The sequence below is a fragment of the Ambystoma mexicanum genome, chromosome 4q (genome assembly GCF_040938575.1).
Source record: "Ambystoma mexicanum isolate Mex_15411 chromosome 4q, UKY_AmexF1_1, whole genome shotgun sequence".
Taxonomy (NCBI): Eukaryota; Metazoa; Chordata; class Amphibia; order Caudata; family Ambystomatidae; genus Ambystoma; species Ambystoma mexicanum.
Window position 1 is genome coordinate 106,847,304 of NC_090928.1, and position 19,233 is coordinate 106,866,536.

Genomic DNA, 19,233 nt, shown 5'->3' on the forward strand with positions numbered 1-19,233 from the left:
CATACTTGGTGCGGAAGGCCGTCTTCCATTCATCGCCCTCTTTTACTCGTACCAAGTGGTAGGCTCCTCTAAGAGCCAGCTTTGTATATATGCATGCTTTTCTGACTTGGTCCAGGAGTTCAGGGATCAAAGGTAACGGATATCTATTCTTAACGGTGATCTGGTTCAGGGCGCGATAATCTATACAAGTCCTAAGGTCCCCTTCTTTTTTTGGAGCGAAGAACAAAGCTGAGGAAGCAGGGGACTTGGAAGGACGAATAAACCCATTCGCTAGGTATTGATCCAGGTATTGTCGGAGGTGAAGATTCTCAGGCTTGGTGAGGGCATAAATTCTACTACAAGGAGGAGTAGATCCAGGTATCAGGTCTATCTGGCAGTCATAAGACCTATGAGGCGGTAGAGAGTTAGCCTGATCCTTCCGGAAAACATCTTGGAATTCTAGGTATTCAGGAGGTAACTGAGGAGCCTCTGAGGAAATTGCTGCCAGTGCAACACCAGGTCGAGGGTGACAAGTGGAGACACATTCTGGAAACTGAACCGTTCTTGCACGCCAATCGATCTGAGGATTGTGCTTCTCTAACCAAGGAATTCCTAGAATAATCTGGAACTGGGGGGCCTTGATCACATCGAACACGATCTTCTCATGGTGTCCATCTTGACTTACTAGCGTCACTTCTTGGGTGGTATGCGTTACTGGTCCGGAGGCTATCTCCGTACCATCCACCGTAGTAATGACGTCCTTTACAGCCTTTGGACAAAGAGTCAGATTCATCCTCAAAACCATTTCATGATCCACATAATTGCCGATGGCACAGCTGTCGACGTAAGCTTCAATCGCATGTAATCGATCCGGATGTTCAGGGCTAATGAGGACCATAGGTATCACGAAATGTGAGGTCACGGAACTGGTTTTAACGCTCGGCAAGAGGACCTCTATTCTTGTCGGGCGAGGTCGTTTCCCTGCTCAGAGTTTGTGACCCTGGTAACTGCAGCTCCTACTGCCTTCTTGGCTGGTTTCACCGGACAGTCTCGAAGAAAGTGTCCCGGGTTTCCGCAAAAGAGACATAATTGCAGCTGTTTTCTCCTTTCCCGCTCCTTTTGTGTTAGTGGTCCTTTCAGGCCCCCTATTTGCATGGGTTTCCCGGAGTCTACTCCTTTGGTAGGAGTTGGTGGTTTGGAAAATACTCGAGCATCAAACTTGGAACGATCGGCCTTCCTGTTCTGCAGTCTGTGGTCAATTTGAACGACTAAGTCAATATAGTCCGAACAGTCTTGCGGGGGATTCACTACTTGGGCTAACACATCTTTGAGCTCTCCACGTAGACCTCTATAAAACAGTGTAATCCTTTGGTCCTCAGGCCATCGAGTTTCCACTATCAGTCTGTTGAAAGACGCAATATAAGCCAAAAGGTCTTGATTACCCTGTCGCAATGAAAGGAGCTCATTGTCCAAGGCCTGCCCCTGTGAATGTCTTGCAAACAGTTTTTCCATACTGAGCTGAAAAGCTTGAAAATCATGGAGAACCGGATTATCTTGATTAACTAGAGGGATCGACCAGTCTGCCGCATTGCCACTAAGGTACGAAAGCTACCTTAGCTTGATCAGTTGGAAAGGCTGCTGGCCGGCATAAGAAGTGCAACCGGCACTGATTAATAAATACTGCAAACCTCTTTGGGTCACCAGAAAATCGTTCGGGCGGAGCCAGAGGTACATTCCCAGGTAGGTTGATCTGCACTGGGTTCGTAGAGGATGTTGAAGGAAGATTTGCCCCTGATGCGGGTAACGGAGTTTGTCCGGCTTGTGACTGTAGCAATTGTCTAGCGAGATCGTCTGTTCGCTCCTTGGAAATAATCAGTTCCCTTCTTAGAGCATTTGTTTCCTGACGGGCTGCATGCACTTCTGCTCTTAGTTCCCCAAGTAACTGGGCTAGCTGGTCGGTATCCGAGGTTTCCATAGCGCCTGGGTGGGAGTTTTGCAATAGGCTTTGCGTTCTGTAACGCTCACCTGATTCCCGCAGAGGCGCCGGTCTTGACTGGGTGAATGCCGTATCTTCAAAGTTGATGTGTAACACACGGTTGGCTCTTTGGGCTGGACCTCTGTGCACTGTATGTCTGACTCGAAGAGTAAGATGTCTGCAGATAGAAAATATGGGATTAATGAACTGGGGTTATTGGGTGCCTCTCTCCTCTTCCCTTTCTCTTCTCCTGTAAAACCCCAAAGGTTAACACCCTCACCTTAGGTAAGTGAACGCCGAGCTCTCCATCTGCCTCGGGGCAGGGTGCCGTAACCAGTTTCTTCACTGGTTAAGGGTGCAGGCCTCTTGACCTCAGAGGACTGCTGTCCGTCGTTAACTGCACGAACGGTAAGTTCTGGGCACTTCAAATGTCAAAAGTCTTTTGTAATGATATCTCTTGTTTTGCAGGGTTCCGACGATGGCGGATGGCGGGCTGATGAGAGTTGAGGATCGAACCCGCGTGAGGAATAGAAGCGCCTGGAAGCACGTAAGTAAGCGCTTGTAGCCTGCTTCACGATGCGCACTAACTGTCCCTTTTATCTTGCAGGTACAATTTCGGAGCTTTAGAGAAGCTGAAGCGTGCTGGAATACCCACTGGATTCGGCGTGGGAAGGAGTAATGGCACGTGAGTAATAAAGTTGCCCAATGTCTTTAAACGCACCTTCTTTTGTCTTTCAGATGCGGGATGCAGCGCCGAAGGCCTCCGGAGCGTGCGAAGAGCTGGTAAGCTTTTGTCTTTCAGATGCCGGAATGCAGTGCGAAGACCTCCGGAGCATGCGAAGAGTAGGTAAGCCTTTGTCTTTCAGATGCCGGAATGCAGCGCGAGGCGTTGGTGACAGCCGATGGACCAGGTAAGAGATGCGCTGCCACTGAAGACCGTAGTGCTAACCTGTTCTTTCTTTGTCTTTACAGGTGCTGCTGAAGACTGGATTCCAGGATGGTAAGCCTTTGTTCCCTTAGGCCCAGGATCAGAAGCAGAAGACACGATGAGCGTTCTGCTGCAGAGAATGCAGAATAACGCAAAGCAAGATTCATCCATCGGGTGTGGTTTAAATAGCCTCCTGTAGTGCTTAGGTGTCTCCTTCCACAGCCACACCTAAGAAAAGACTTCCTGCTTTGCAGAAGAGTTCCAGTGTTCTGAACCTAGGGAGTTGCTCCTGCCCCACCCAACAGGAAAAGTAGTCCCAAACAGAAGAGGATCAGGGGTTCAACTGGCAGGTAAGTAAGCAGCATGGTCTGCTGCAGGTAAGTCCACCCAAGCATTATGAGCCCGGCGCTTCCAGCGCTGGGACTGGGCATCTTTATGAGCCTGGTGCCACTGGCGCCAGGACAGGGTCCAAAAGGTCCCAATTGGGACTGGCTGGCACTCGGAACCGGGGTTATGGGTCTGCTTCCAAGGGAGTCGGGCAAGTCCTGATCTTTTGGAAGCAGAGATCATGACACCCCTTTAAACAGGTCCCGGTCCTCTTTGTTTCGCTGTTTCCTTTTGGAAATGTCCTTCTAGTGTTTGTCTCTGCGCACCAAACCAGGTTTGGTCCTTTTGTTCATGTGCCTTTGGCGGGGCTTCATGACTGAAGACTGCCTCTAGCGTCTGACTGTCTAGGGTGGGCATGAAGTGAGGGAGTTGCCCGAAACTCCCTGTGCTTATTCTATTAGGAGACCGAAATGCACTGTGATGTGATTGGCTGGCTGACTGTCCGGCAAGGACAGCCACCCTGCTGGGTGAGTGACAGGCTATAATGAAAGGGAGAAAACTGTTTAAAAGGCAAGTCTCTTGGACTGGAAAGCAGAGCCGACCACTGTAACAAAAGAACCGAAGACTAACTGGAAGAGGACGGCTGCTGCAACTCCTGGACGGTTTGTTTGCCCGGTGAAGCCTTGCTGCAGGTTTGAATTGCCAAACTCCAATCGACAGAGAAGCTCCTTCAAGGACGGCTTCTTCCTTTGGGTTGGTGGGACCAATCAACTCATAAGACACCTGGATACCACTCTCAAGGCTGGTTAGGATTAACCAGTGAGAGGGACACCAGTTTGTGTTCTTGAATCTACAGCTACTGGAACTGAAGTGACTCCATTTTGTTTGCTTCTTCAACGACCCCGTGCAGTGCAGGAGTCCCCCGATGTCCTCCCTCTTGTCCCCACAACTGAGGCTCAGGAACAGTGAGATCTGCAGGAACTGGCAGGAACCACAACTTCAGCAACATTTGTTTCTTCATACAAAGGTACTGTGCCCACCCGATTGAGAGAACGGCACTCTCGCAGTGAAAGTTTGTGAAACTTTCCCAACTTGCAGGCCTAATCAGCTTGTGACCCCACAAATGATTATTTCTCACCTAAACTACTTCTGAGAACTTTTGCAAAGACTTTACCATTTGATTCCAGAACTGCTCTTTCCTATCCAGAACACTATCCCATTGACTTTGGTGTGGCCTATTGACTTGAATTTAACTCTTCTGGTGAACTGAAGCTATTTGCACTGTCTAACCAGTATGTGATCTATTATACTTACCTTGTTCCTTTTGCTCACTTCTAAGTAACTGAACTGTCATTTGGCTCCTATTTCAGGGGAGCTCAAACTGTCTCAAAACCTTAGAATTTTGTATTAAAGTGTATTGGTATATAATATTAAGTGGTCTTCTGCTAGTGAAATGTTTTCGAAATGATTGTGTAATAAATTAATAAGTGTTTTACCAAGAAAAGAAACCTTGAGTATAAGTGTTTACTTGAACCCCTGTGATTGAAAGTCCTCTGTGTAACTACTTATACTGCTCACATTCATTCTCGAGATAAGCCTGGCTGCTCAGCTCGCTACCAACTGTGTGGTACAGACTTCTACCAAACGTTGGTTTGGCTAACACCTGTAGTCCTAATTGTGTGTAGTGGTCCCAGAGGATACTGCTTTCAATTCTGCCTAACCGCTTGACTAAGGCCTCCCGAAGAATATAGAAATCACACAAATGTGCTACCCTGCCTGGAGGGCAGGGGAAGATGCAAGAAGGGTCGAGAAGCGGGAAAACGGCAACCAAAGAAGACGGGGGCATTTTGGTAAAATGGGCACACATGCGTACCTTTACCGCAGCTGTGAAATTTATAAAAAGGTTCACTGCCACCAGCCATTAAAGGTAAGCTTGTCCCTCTAACAGAATTGTGCTAGTGAGAAAGAGGATACATAGTATCTCCCCAGTACTCCACATAAGGTGTGGTGTGCTGGTTTAACCTAACAAAATGTATAAGGGATACAACTATCCTTTCTACACTGGTGAACTGTAGGTCTCACGAGGTTAGCCAGAGAAAGTAAAAGGGGAGCCCAAAGGGCAACCCTATAACAATAAAGTATATACCAAAAACTGTCGGAGGATACAATTAAAAGAACACTATCGAGAGTCTTTAAAAATTACACCCATAAAAAGAGCAAAAGGATCTGCGAGTGTGGGAAAAGGTTCACCCATAAAAAAGGTTCCCACTCACAGAGGTATAGGGAAAAATAATCCACAAGTCCAGCAAACAGTTCTGGGGGATTTATAAGTGAGGGAGATTTAGCACCAAAGTTAAAATCTTACTAACACTGATGGGCCACTTTGCTCTGCTGTCCTGGTTTTAACCTGCTCTCCCTCGATCGGTTAATAATCTTACACCATGCCCCTTTCTTGTGTAGGTACTCACTTGCAGCTACGGTCACGCTATAGCAGTCTTATTCATGCAGTCCCATCAGTTTAGGACCTTTGGTTCTTTATCAGGTTTTGTTCTCTTAATTTGGTACTTGTAAATGCTACTGTCCCATCTTTTATTAGTTTGCCTACCCATGCTACTTTTTCCCTAGAAAAATACCTTTGCTACTGTAGAACGTTTTTATGTCAAGTAAAGCGATATGCCAGAGTATAGTCGCAATTTGTCAAGATTATGTGCATATTCCAAGTTTTGGTCTGGAGATTACATTCGTTCTTCTACCTCTTCAGAAAAATGTTAGGAGTTATTTTACAAGTTGGGGACCGTCTGATCTAAAGAATGATTAGTCATGCGTCGCTGGTACCCTGTATGGGATCATCACCTGCACACAATTGAGCAGGTATTGCATCTCATTGTAGAGTTGAAGTTAAGCATGCGCACCTTGTAACTGTCTGCCGACACCAGTGTCCCATCCCAAACCACCTCCCTACCCAAGGTCCCATCCCATATTTTTTTTTATTTTTTTTTACTCTAGAAGTACACGTGGTCCTCTAGGCAATCCCTTATGCCTCTCTAATGTTCAGTCATTGATGCAGCCTCCTAAATGCGTGCATTCTTCCCAATGGATTATAGTTTAGTCGTAGCCATGTATAGATTACTCATCAAACCAGTCCCGGTTTCCTTCACATCTGTGACTGTGTATTTACAGCGACTCTGTGGGCTGCTTGCATGACTGGGAGCACTAATTGACCACTAGAGACTGCACTCCTATCCTTCTGGATACCACAGCACACTGCTACATCCTTCCCTTTGTTCACACTGCTCACTTAAGACATTCTATTATGCATTGTGTTCCTTAGCTGCACCCTACTGATAACCGCACTTTAACCAGTATTATTCTCTGGTCTGCAGGTCAGAAAACCGCTAAATACAGACTTACTTTTATTTCTTTAAGCTTTCTTTTCTTTTAACAAGAGGTAAACCTGTTTATTGTGCTGTCTAAAATAACGTTGGGTCTGCCACTGCAGCAGTGCGTTGAGCCTTAATTTTGCCTCTGTGTTTGTTTTTGCGTAGTTGAAATCCCAGCTGGAAGAAACAGAGGCAACTCTGAATGACGAGCAAACGCTGAGGCAGAAATTGGCAGACGAGTTTGATGAGGTATTTTCCTTAAAACCTATGCATATTTTAGAATTTATTTTGCTACAAAGATTAAGTATATTACATTGCCTATGATACGTGATTTATTGTATTACCGCTATGTGGAAAGGATTACCTGTCTAACGGCACATTTGCAATGAGCCTTCCTACTTAATTTACCTTGTAAATCACATCTGTTTTGGCTGCACTGATATGTCCTGGCATTTTGGTGCAAAGCTCTGTCCTCCTCCGTTTTGGATGCACTTATATGTGCCTATGGCTTTCTGTTCAAAGGGACTCCGTCCTCAATTACAAAATTCCCTGTTTGTCTTAAACTGCACGCATCACCTTACAGTGAAGTGCAGTAGTGATGCATTGTATCCCTTAACTTTTTCTTTTTTTGGTAAATCTAAAACGGCTGTGCCGTGAGATTTTTTTAACTGTCCTTTGACCATCTTGTACTTTGGCCTTCTTCCAGTAAAACGAAGGCTTTCCCAGGCATTCATATGGAATTACAGAATTAGCCCTGTGGACAGATGAGGTCAATCTCTTCTAGTGAGCTGGGAAGTACTATTGTCTGGCCAAACTCTGTCCAGTTAGTGTGACTGAGCAGCAAAGCATAGACTTGGTGTGAGAGTGGTGAAACAAGGCTGAAACCTGTGTCTGGGGTTGCTGTTGGTACTCTTGTTCAAAGGAGGTTTGCCTGGCATTTCGGTGCTGGACTGCCATTGTGGGCGGGACAAAAACTGAAAAGCAAATGGACATTTCTCCTTTGTAAAATGTATAGTGAGCAAATAGCGATGTCTGCGGACTCTCATAGTGGAAAATACAACAGAACAAGTTCTCATGCCATGTTCTTTCTAGAGAGGGGCGCCTGCTACCTTTTTTGTTCTTACTCGAGCAGAATATGTTCCTAGTGTCAACACATTCCAGGCGAACTAAATTCTCTCTAAGCAGAGATCCGCTACCCGAAGAACACGAGTGTCAACTCAACAGAGGAATTTTAGACAATATCTGTTCCCCCACCGGCTATCCTAGGCTTGTTCGCCACAAGCCAAACTGCACAATGCCCAGCCTTTGCATCCAGGTTTCCCCCAACCCAGAGCCAAGGGGAACGCCCTATGGATGAGCTGGTCAGGGAAATATGCTTACGCTTTACCACCGACACCGCTCCTGAGCAGGATAGTGTACAGAATGCAGCGGAAACAAGCCACTCTAATCCTGTGTTAGGCAGAAACCTCAGAAACCTGTGCAGTTCCCTCTGGGACCACTGCAAAAGATTTAAGACTACAGGTGTTGGCAGTAAAGCCACTTGGTAGCAGTCTGTACCACCCAGATTTACCTGGTAGCTGTGGCTGAGCAGTCAGACTTCCCTCAAGAAGAGTTAGGCAGTATGCAGAGTATACACAATAGGCACTCCGATACAATAATACAAGCAAACACTGACCAGAGCTTTGGTATCAAAGTATATAATTATTTATTTAAAAACACACAGTTGAAACACTCCAGCACTCTTATTGTAAAATATTCTAAACACAGTATATACACCCCTTTTTCCTTATCAGATAAGTCACAGTAAAACACCACTCATTTTCATACAGAGATGAGCGCTTAACTAGATTGCACTCCAATAAGTTTGTGAGAAAGGGAGGGAAAAAGACAGAATATGGAAAGGTACACCACTCTAAGATTCAGGAACACTGTTAGCAAGGCAGAAGAGCAAAAGTCACTGGTGAGCCAAAGTCCAAAGGCTGGGCCCACTCTTAGAGAGAGCAGAGCACAAATGCGCCCACGATCACAGTTACACTAGACTTAGAAAGTCTTGCAGAGGGTTCAAAAAGAGTTTAGAGAGGCTTTAGGAAAGTTTAGCCAGGGTGTCCCAGACTAACCCAGGTTCGAAAGCTGGGGGCTAAATCTACCCCGTACAGTCGGTAGCAAGGGAAGCCAGGCGGGACACGGTACCTTAAGTGGGAAGGATCCTCCAGCGGTGGTAGTTGTTCCTGGTAGTGGGTGCAAGTTGCGTCGTCGTCCAGGGGAAGAGAAGATCTCGACTTGGAGGAAAGATGAAGGTCGTTGCACTACCAAGGCAGAAACCAGCCGCAGAGTTTTCCGGTTAAAGGTGGTACCTTTGTTTCGCGGTCGTGGTAAAACGTGGTATCCCGGTTGCCGGGGTGCTTGGCACGGACAATGCGGCCACGAGGTACGTCGGGAAGGCAAAAAGACGGTGAAACTGGTTATCCCAACAAAGGAAGAAGACTCTCTGGCGGGAGATCTCCTCTGTCGTTGGGAAAAGTGGTGAGGCAGTTCAGCAGGGCTCCACCGGTGGTGGTGTTGTGGCAGGTCGGCTCAGCTTCTCCCTCGTCGGATTCTTAGGTCCTGTGGCGTCTTCTGAAGTTCCAGTCCCCAAAGCCCTGCTTTTAATCAGCAAACCCCCATTCACTCAGCTTAGCTGTCACTCAAACATGCTAAGTGGTGAGCCGGCCGGCTCACCACTTGGGCCAATCAGGATGGAGTGCGACTTGAGTTGCCTAGGCAGACAGAGTGGCACACTTTGGAGGGCTTCTGTGGAGAAGCCCACCAAAAAGTGGAACAAAGGGCTCGACTTGGGTTGGAGTCACAGAAGATAACACAAATGCCATTTTAGAATCAAGTTTTGGCAAAAAATACCAACCGGAGAATTAATATTAATTAAACAAACCGGCGGTATGTTCGAGGCTACCGTAAATAATTAAATAAAGATAGTAGCCTAAAACCATGGGAAATCCCATAGGAAAATATTCGCGGTTGAATATAAAAAGTAGTATCCACTGCCACCAGCCAAAACTCGATCAGGGGGGACGGAGACGTGCCACCTCGACTAACAGACCCCGGGGCAATCGAATTGCCCCAGCCAGTACGTCCACAATATGATGGTTTGTACTGGTTCTGTTCAGAATTTAAGACTAGTAAAGTCAATGGTGACTTTACATACCCTGGGAGACAGTAGTCAGTCCCAGGGAATGGAGTCTATACTGGGGGGCCACTATGACACCCCTGTGTCACTGCACTGAGGGTGCTGTGAAACACACATCACAAAAACACATTAAGCCCTATGGAGTAAAAGACCCCATAGCCCATTAAACACATCTAGATTCAAAGAAACACACTCAAATCATGCCCAAGAGTGAGGGTAAAAGAGTCTCATTCTTGGCAGGAGAAAAAAATAAACCCCAAAAATCCAGCAAAGCTGCTGGGGGACTCACTAGGTTAGGAAATTCAGCCTAAACAGAGAATTCTCCCTAACATCCTGGTTGCTCCAATGTGGGTCAGACAACCTTGGTTTTCGCATCTGCTCAAACTGTTGATGTGCGACCCAATCAAGCTCCTGTGCCCCTTCCACATGCTCACCCAACACAGGGGCGAGCGGGGGCGGCAACGTTGTACCCACATCCTCAATCTATGAACTTGCCAGCTTGGCTCCTGAAGTCATAGTTTGGTTATTCATAGGTGTATGGAAATCCTCAAGGAGGCACGTAAACATAACACCAGACATTGTTAATTCAACAAATGGAAAAGATTTGTTATATGGTGCCAGTCCAAAATGTTTAACCCTATTGAATGTACTCATCACATCTTCACTACATGCTCCACTTACTACACTCTGGCCTAGTATTCAACTCCATCAATGTTCACCTAGCGGCTCTGTCCACGTACACCACTTCACAAAACAAGGTGTCCTGGTGGGAAGTCCCTGTGAAGGCTTTCATGGATTGAGTAAAGGGACTTCACCCCCTGTTAGGCAAGATTCTGTGCAGTGCCTTTTGGGTGTACTACAATAACCTTGACCTCCTGGCAATAAGAACCCAACCTTTGGTACAAATCTGAACTACACATGTTGGTAGTGTGGCTGAGCATATGTATATGTAACACTTATAATACACTTCAAAACACACTGATACCCATTGGGGATGACACACAGACACTTTGTACACCCTCAGGTGACTTAAATAGCTAGGCAACTGTGAACACTGATTTATCACTGATATATTTGCGGCAAAACTGAGTTTGTAAAAGATAGAGAGAAATTAAACAAGGGTTAACAAATAATTCACATACAGGTAAGTACCTTTTAAAAACCTTCCAATGCCAAATATATTTAACCTTTTCCTGAGGAAAAGATAAATCACAGAGTCAGGCGGAAGAAGAGTTTCTCAGGAAGCCAGGGCAGCCAATGCTAATTGCACAATGTCTAGGGGAGCTGAAGATCATCTTTGCAGGTAGGTAAAAAGTCTTGCACAATGTTTTTAGAAATGTTTGTTGAAAATAGAACACTGGAGCCACACACTGAGAGGCTTGTGAGGGGCAAAGCTATAGCAACTCTGCAAGGTAACCAAGACGGGTCTCAACTGAGAGCAAGCAAGGCTACACAACAAGAGGTAAGTTCTCTTAGACTTTACAGTACCTCTGGTTAGAAGAAATGGTTCCAGCTGGCTTCTGTTCCTGTACAGCTCTGCAGATCCTGTTCATGAGACTCAATCGTGGGGACATTTGGGGACTCATGCTCTGCAATGGGAAGGTCCGCGGCAGCAATGGGCAAACTTAAATTCAGCGTGCCTTCAGTGTTTCAGCTCCTCGCGTCTGACAGCAAATGGCAACACCGCGGATCTCGGATACCACTTCAGACTTTCCTCGCATCTTGGGTCTAGTACTCTGTTGAGGTGGCTCAGGCTTGGTCAGTCTGGCTTCAGGGAAGTCCGGAGGATATTCCTGGCGCTCGGGCCCGATTTAAAGCAACGCACACAATCTGGTGTACTTAATCATGCATCATGGAATCCAACTGGAGGAAGAAGTCGGTGGCTGCAAATATTCAAGTAATCCAGAAGCTGCTTTCTGACTCGATGACTGAACAAGAGAGGACCTGGTTAGGCAATCTCTTCCAGTAGTTATGAGGGGACATCGTGCAACTGCTGCTCTTCATCCAAAGTATCTTGGAAGTCAATCCTGTGTGCCTATGATCCAGAGAAGGGATCTTCATGGGTTTAGAAGAGGAGTACCTTGGCATCTTGAAACCAAGAAGTCCATCTGTGTCACCCAGTGTCCGGAGGAGTGTTTGTGATCGCTGGAAGCAAAGCTGCTATCGCATCGCCCAGAAGGGAGGTGGCGGTCCCCTCATGCTGCTTAACACCCGGAGCTGCGAAAGGTTCAACCATCTAAAGAATTCTGAAAGGGGCACCTCTGCCATGACATCTGTCCACTTTTCAACACCAGAGAAGATCCAGGGACATTGCCTGCAGAGGAGTGTTCGCCGGTGGATTTCTTGCCGCCAAAATCCAAAGACGATGTCCTGAGGATCCGGACATGGGGATGGTCTACAGACCAGTTCAGTGGTCTTGTCCAGGAAGCCATCCTGAGGTCCGTGCTGTGACTGCACCAGTGAAGAACTGGAAGGTGGGGAAATTTTAAATCCTGAAACCACACACCAAATTCTGCCACTTCAACCATTGCCACCGAAGGTTATCCACGGCCCAAAAGGGTCTTATCTTTTTCAGCCAGGCCTTGTCGAGGTCCGAAGTAACTTTCGCCTTCGTGGCACATCCACAGCTGGCATAACAACCAGACATTGGAGACCACTGCAAAAGACCTGCATTGCTGCCTTTTCAACACTGCTTGGTTCCCTTCTTATTCTCGACACTGACATCCAATCGACTCCTCCTTAAAAGGGTGGTCCGTCCTCGAGGGGTCTCGTCGAGTAAAGCCAATAAACTCCACAATTTTGCCTGCCAAGGCACACTAGGTACTGTGATGAGGGAAGCATCTTCCATCCCCAGGATTCATCAAGGGGTCCCAGATTTATCTTGGATACAGTTCTCCTGTGGCTTCTCAGGTACTTTGGGGTAGTGGTTTCTGTAGAAAGTGAAGCAGACTATTAATGATCATATTTGGACTGGGCTGTAATAGACACATAAAGTACACCTTAACTTTTCCTTATATGTTGCCCAGGTTGGGGGAGGGGTTCCTCACACAGTATTGCATTTCTATTGTAAAGAAAACATCCTGCCAATGTTCTAATTACCTGCCTTTCTACAGCAATGTTTTATGAAGTTAACCCTTGCCTAATAATTTAAGTGCTTTTTAATAGCTTTCAGCAGTTGGTGCATTACAATTGACTTGGTACCACAGACAACTGTAAATAAGTTTACCCGTTTAGATTTCTAGTACAAGTATTTATTTGTTTATATCTACCTGATTTTTTTATCCTTTATGGTAGTAATAAAAGGACTGCGTTATCACCTAACATAATATGTGGGCATCAATTTCTGCCTGCCCCCAGGATATTGTTCTGAATGAGGCATCCAACATTGCAATGGCGTAATGAGCCATAACTTTTTACATTACTTATGTGTATTAGGCAGAGACCTGGTTCAGTAGCTACTCCAGTGTAGCATGTTCACCAAAAGTCAACTGAACGACTTTAAAGGTCAAGCAATGTCTGCATCCAGAAAGTTTTATTTAATTGACAGTGGCTTTGACTGTATTTTTATTTTCTTACACAATGTTTTGCACTTGCTATACAAGTTAAACTATTTTTTTATATTTATTTCTCCAAAACATTGAAGGCTGCAGAATCTGCTTTAAGCGTCAGAACAGAGTTGGCAAAACTGAGGTTTGAACAAGAATTTACTTCTGATGCGGAAGAGACCAACCAGCTAAAGGTAATTGTCACTGGCTGAATGAATGATTGCCTCAATAGGCATTTTTGATTGTTTTCATTCTGGAACAAAAAGGATTCTTATCCACTCTTCATTTTAGTGTTCCTGTGGTAACTTGATCCTTTTCAAGCATGTGGCTATATTGTGTAAAATAACCACATACCCCACTCTGCAATTTTATAGGAAAGACTTGAAAAAGAAAAGAAACTAACCCAAGACTTGGGGCACGCCGCTACCAAATTGCAACAGCTTTTGAAAGCTACTCAGGATCAATTAGCTAAGGAAAGAGAAAATGTAAAGAAACTTCAAGGTCTACTCCAAGAAACAGTCTGCTAGCTCTTTACGGTTCTCCTCCCCCCACAATATACGGTACAAGTCATTTTCTCTACAAACAATTGCAAAAACTCATTTGTGTTGCATGCAACCAACCACGTGATTGCTTGAAGGTCAAAACGCAAGAGAAGGGGATAACAACAGAACATTCAAAAGCATCTTTAAATATAAAAAGGAAACCAATGATGTTTCCAAAAGCAATTTCGCTTTTTGCTAAAGAACCCTGTATGGCAGATATTTTCAGAATCATTCCCAAATAGTATTGAAACTATTGTATTTTGGGCAAGATGCATCCTATTATTTTTTTTAAACACATTTATTTTTGTAGGAAATATTTTTATTAATGATAATTCAGAGTCTTAGCACATACAATTTTTCCAACACATACCCAAAAGGTGACTGCTTAATACAAAGCATTTTAACACAAACATGTTGGCATAACATGTTTTGCTCCCAACCCCCTCTCACTCTGAAACACTTCTTGCCGAAACATCTTAAAGTATAGAAGGCGACTGTTCTAAGATTTTGGCTTGGGATTTCTTGTGTGTTATTTCTTTTCGACCTTTCTGTTGATTAAGGTGAGCCGGTGATCTTTGACCTCTGATACATTAATAAACACTTTTTTGTGTTCCAATAAAAATAGAGCAGCAACTGGCTTCCGAGGAAAATCCGTTCTCTACATGTGAATTTGCAAATTGCAAACCCTGTCAAATTGATATTTAGCTCCAAACTGACAGTTTGTGTAATTTCTGTTCACTTAGAGGTCAAATATAATCGGAAGGTGGTGGGCAAAAGACAAAAAAGCACAATCAACAATCGCATCTAAATTTAATAACAATTAAAAAAGGAGCTAGCAATGCATTGTGTGGCCCGTTTTAAACAAAATCTAATACATTTTGTTGCAGATATGTTCCTTGTACCAGACGGACCTTTGGAAGAAGTCCTAAAATACTTTGATTCTATGCTGTGCCAGGACTCCTGGTTGATAGTACCTTCCCCAAAATAGAATGCAGAAATCATGATTTGTCAATGACCAAGATGTTCTATCTAGAGGTTGAGTTTTGTTTTGAAACTTTACACTGTGGCTCCTGTGAGAAACCTGAGGATATTCTCACTCCTTCGCCCCTGGGATCCTCTGCGCAGGTGGCCAGGGAAAGGCCATTGCTCTTGGATCATGACTGTGGGGGTGGAAAGGCAAGGGAGGATCACCAGGGAGGAGGGTCCTTGAGGATTGGCACCCTTTCTCTTGTAACAGTCAACCTAACCCTTCCCCGACTTTTATGGGCTATTACTAACCAATTCCCACAATCTTTCACATATAACACCTAACAGTACTGGGACGAAGAGGCAACTGAGAGTGAGGAAGATTACCTTTTTTTTGCCACTTTGGTGAAGTGTTTTTTTAGAGAGTATAGGAGTGACCTGGCCAACATGGTTTTCGGAAGTGGCCGTCTTCACCCTCCCCTCTCCATTGTGCACTATAGGAATTGCCATTGTTTAATGTTAAAAATCATCAAATTAATACATATAAACCAATATTGACTCTATGCTGGTTTCTTACACAAGGGGAGCCAAGCAAGAGAAAGTCTGCATTACTGTGGAGAGAACCACTTGTCTAGTGCTCCATTTGTGTTCAATGACGTTTTAAACTGGACAGGATAAACGCAAACTGCCATTGTTAACCTTAGGTTCCCAAATTGATTGTTTCTATCTAGTGCCGGCCTCCATGTTCTACCCTAATTAGGACTGAGCTCAGTTAGCAGAGATTTAGAAAGTATGGTGGTAGCAGTCTATATCCAGGCTGGCAAGGGACTGAAATAACGGCTACAGATTTTATCACATTTTTCATAGATTTTGAGTTTCCGTCTCCTCATTGGTAGGGGGATGACTGATTTGAGCAAAACCCTAATCCCTAGAATTTCAGTGGTATCTACCAGGTCAATGACTCAGACTTTCTAGGAAGTTCCTGTTAAAAGGTGTCTGGTTGTGAGACCGTTATATATGCTGTACATAAATTGTTGGAAAGTGTCCAAGCAGGTGTTCAGTTGGTCTAAGCAAGTGGACTAATTACGTCTGTTTTTACAGATGCATGCTCCACTCCATTCAGCAGATGCTTTCCTAATCCTGTTATTTTCAGAACATTTTGCCACCCTTAGTTCTGTTTTTACCATTATAAAATGTATCCACGACTAAATGTCTCGCAATACAGCAAATAAACACAACTGGAAAAGTATCCCCCGAGTTGAAAGGGGACATGTACAGTTTGTCAAAGCCCTTTGCAGACTAAATAATCATGCACAAATGCTGTATTCAACCCTTATGAGGCTTTCATAATCATTGGGTTGCCCCTGCATAAACCAACTTTCAAACAGAAAACCAGAAAATGGCACTGCTCTTTTAGGGACTATAGTTTGAAACCCTGGCAAGAACATAACATGGAGGATCTGAGAAACTTTGTAAATAAATATTGCAAAGAAAAGAAGGTGCCGGATTACAAAAGCCGGCCTCTGCTCTTTGCATAGCTACTTAAGCGCCTGTGCTGGAACAGCTACAAAGGCTGCCAAAACTCCTGTTTGGGAAGTAGATGTGGCAGCAGAATGGGGGAAAATTAATTGTATATGCATGTCCCCTCCACAAGCCAACTTTTACTAGCCAATTCCCAGAGATCTGCAACTATAATTGACCATGGTGGCTAGTGTAAAAGAGCCCAACATTTATTTGGGATTCATAACTAGTGTTTATCTTGAGAATTCTTGGTTTCTTATGCAGATCCTGTTTGTACCTTATTGCTTGTGTTGTACCTTCAAAGTGTTAAGAGGAGGCTGCGTTGATTATACCCCTTAAAGGAATTGTTTCTTGGTGTTCCCAAGAAAGGGATACTAATTTGATTGACTTGAAAAGTGAAAAGCGGCATTCACCCGCTCTGACACAAAAGCTTGAAGTAGGTGCATTGATCATATGGGCTGTTTTACTGGGCCCACACAGAGTTCCTTGAGCTTCCCTTTTCGTACTTAAGTTGCTGTGAGCTTCTCTTGAGGTCCACGTCTTGAGAGGATTTGAGGGACGTATATATGGTTCCGAGCAACCTGGAATTTCCCCAAATCTCAGGAAGAAAGTTTGAGAGGCCCATTAACTGGTTTCTGGAATTAATGTAAACTGCACCCGATTAGTACTGGAAACAAATGCAGAAGTTGCAATCTGACAAACGGAAGCGTGGATCTAGGGAGGGGTGGGGGAAACACAGGGAGAGAGTGAGAAAGATGGAGAGCTGAAGGGGGGGTGACTTGAAATGGAGAGAAAGAAGTACAGAAGGAGAGTATCAATTTGAATATTTTTTCTGAACGTCTGACATTTGTATTTTCAAGAAAGATATTCTGGAGGTGTGAGTGGATTAGTCGCTGGTAGTCAATAAGAAAAGGAGTAAAACACTGGCACACCTGTAGCACCCAGTCCTTAATTTTGTAATTTATTTTTTTAACACTACGTAATGTAGTTACTTCTCCCATTGTAAAACTCTGGTTTCAAAGCTTTACTTTGGGTTCTCATAAAATGAACGTGCTGCACATGTGTACCAGCTGCTGTGTACAGGATACGGTAATCCACAGCTTCCGTGGGCAAGCACCGGAACTGAGCCATAGAAATACTTCTTGAAATAATAAATCCAATAGATGACTTGCTGATGTGTAAAATAATTTTGATTATGATTTCTTTGAAGCATTCCATGGACCGGTTAATGAGTTCCCTTCAAAGTAATGCACATTCAGAGGTGAAACCAAGGTTTACTTGTTATGTGCCTTGATTTGTCAAACCACCACCCTGTTCTCTTCAAAGAGAAGTATAAAATAAAATAAACATAATTATGTCGAATCTACTACCCAAATGTGATGTAAAATATAATGCCGCTTAAGAAATGTTGAACCCACCATGAGTAAAAGAATGTCTGTCTGGTATTGCAACCGTATTCTCGCACCACAGTCATGGCCATTCTTTTTTTAAAGCAATTTACACCCTGGGGCACATCCCTCTCCACTGACTAAGATGCCATATCCGCTATTTGAAGATTGCTGTTGACCATGGTGGGGGGGGATGTGCTTATTCATCTCCCACTCTACAAGTGGTTTTGTTAAGGGTAGCTGGCTTGGTATGTCTAATCAGAAGATTACGACACTCGTGGGCAAGACTGTTTGGTTTCTCTACAAAATGCAATGAACCCCAGCTTGATGGCTTCTGTATAGTGACTCTGACATTCAAATTAACCTGAATACGTTTCTCTTCTAGGGGGATGAAAAGCCAAAGGACGGAACATCAGTCTAATCCTTTTGGGAATCTGAACGCCTCAATCAATTTACCATATTGCCTTACACATTCCTGAAGCATACGCTCAACTGACTGTAGATAAAAGTAATAAAGCTATTAGTGAGCCAAAATATTTGTTACAAAAATAAAACACTGCAGGCATGAATTTTTGATAATGTTTTTTTAAATGACATTCCAGTAAGAAAGCTCTGACTGTGTCAGTAAACCAAATCCAAACTGCTACCTTATGTATTAACTCAATACATGAATGTGTGAAAAGGGAATACAATGTACTTATGTACATTAATCTGTGCAATTGTTTCTTTTTTGTTTGTTTTTGAGCGAAAGGAAACCTGAATGTAAGGTACACTGCTGCAATTAAAGTGACCCCATAAAATCTTGTTTTAAGAGGGTACTTTTCAAGCATCTTTTCAATTTATGGATGTCTAATGCCATTAAAGCCTGATTGTAGCCATTCCTGTATTGTGCTTACTTTTTATTGGGTGCCAACAGCGAACCTTATTTGGCGGTCTGCTTTCTCCATACACCCCTTGCCCCCTGCCTAATTTTGGATTCCCTCCCCCACACCCCTAAGCCATTGGTTTCCATGGAAAATTGCCTGTCCACATTGAATCCAATGGGCAGACAGATACAATTTTTGAGGAGGCTGTGTACCGAATGGAGAGATTGCTGTAGGGACTGCTGCTGTGTGCCCGTCATGCATGGCAGAGGTATGTGAAGGGTGCCTAAAGGTTACTGTTTGACCACAAATACAAAAGCAAGTATTGTAAAAGATGTCCGTTCACTGTGGTGAACAGAAATCTGTCTATGCTTGAAAAAAAATGGTATGTAATCTATAAATTGCACATGTTTTTCAGCTTTCAAAACAATTACCATTTTTTAGGCTTGCGGATCTGCTTAAAATCGCATGCTTTGCATAGGCCGACATCTATGAAACTATCCCTAGTGCGAAGTGTACTGTACCAATGGTCCTTCACGCGTCGAGGTCCCTCATAGTTTTGTTCCCACCATCGTGTTTGGTCACTCTTATGCAGAGTCTGTAGCTTTCACTACTTTGATATTGTTCATTAAGTAAAT

General features: G+C 44.2%; 1 protein-coding gene across 10 annotated transcripts in view; it reads left to right on the forward strand.

Annotated features, from left to right (window-relative positions):
* The window catches only part of RRBP1 (ribosome binding protein 1), a 441,849-nt gene extending 423,239 nt beyond the window's left edge, over positions 1-18,610 (forward strand). For 5 of the 10 annotated variants that reach the window (XM_069607556.1, XM_069607553.1, XM_069607554.1 and 2 more), the window contains 3 exons: positions 6,755-6,838; positions 13,414-13,509; positions 18,118-18,610. In XM_069607556.1, coding sequence (XP_069463657.1) covers positions 6,755-6,838; positions 13,414-13,509; positions 18,118-18,153 — 216 coding nt within the window. In that variant the 3' untranslated portion in view covers positions 18,154-18,610. Of the gene's footprint in view, positions 1-6,754; positions 6,839-13,413; positions 13,510-13,689; positions 13,876-18,117 lie in introns of all 10 variants that reach the window. The other 5 variants (XM_069607552.1, XM_069607551.1, XM_069607558.1 and 2 more) reach the window with 2 other exon arrangements.
* Positions 18,611-19,233: the final 623 nt, after the last annotated feature.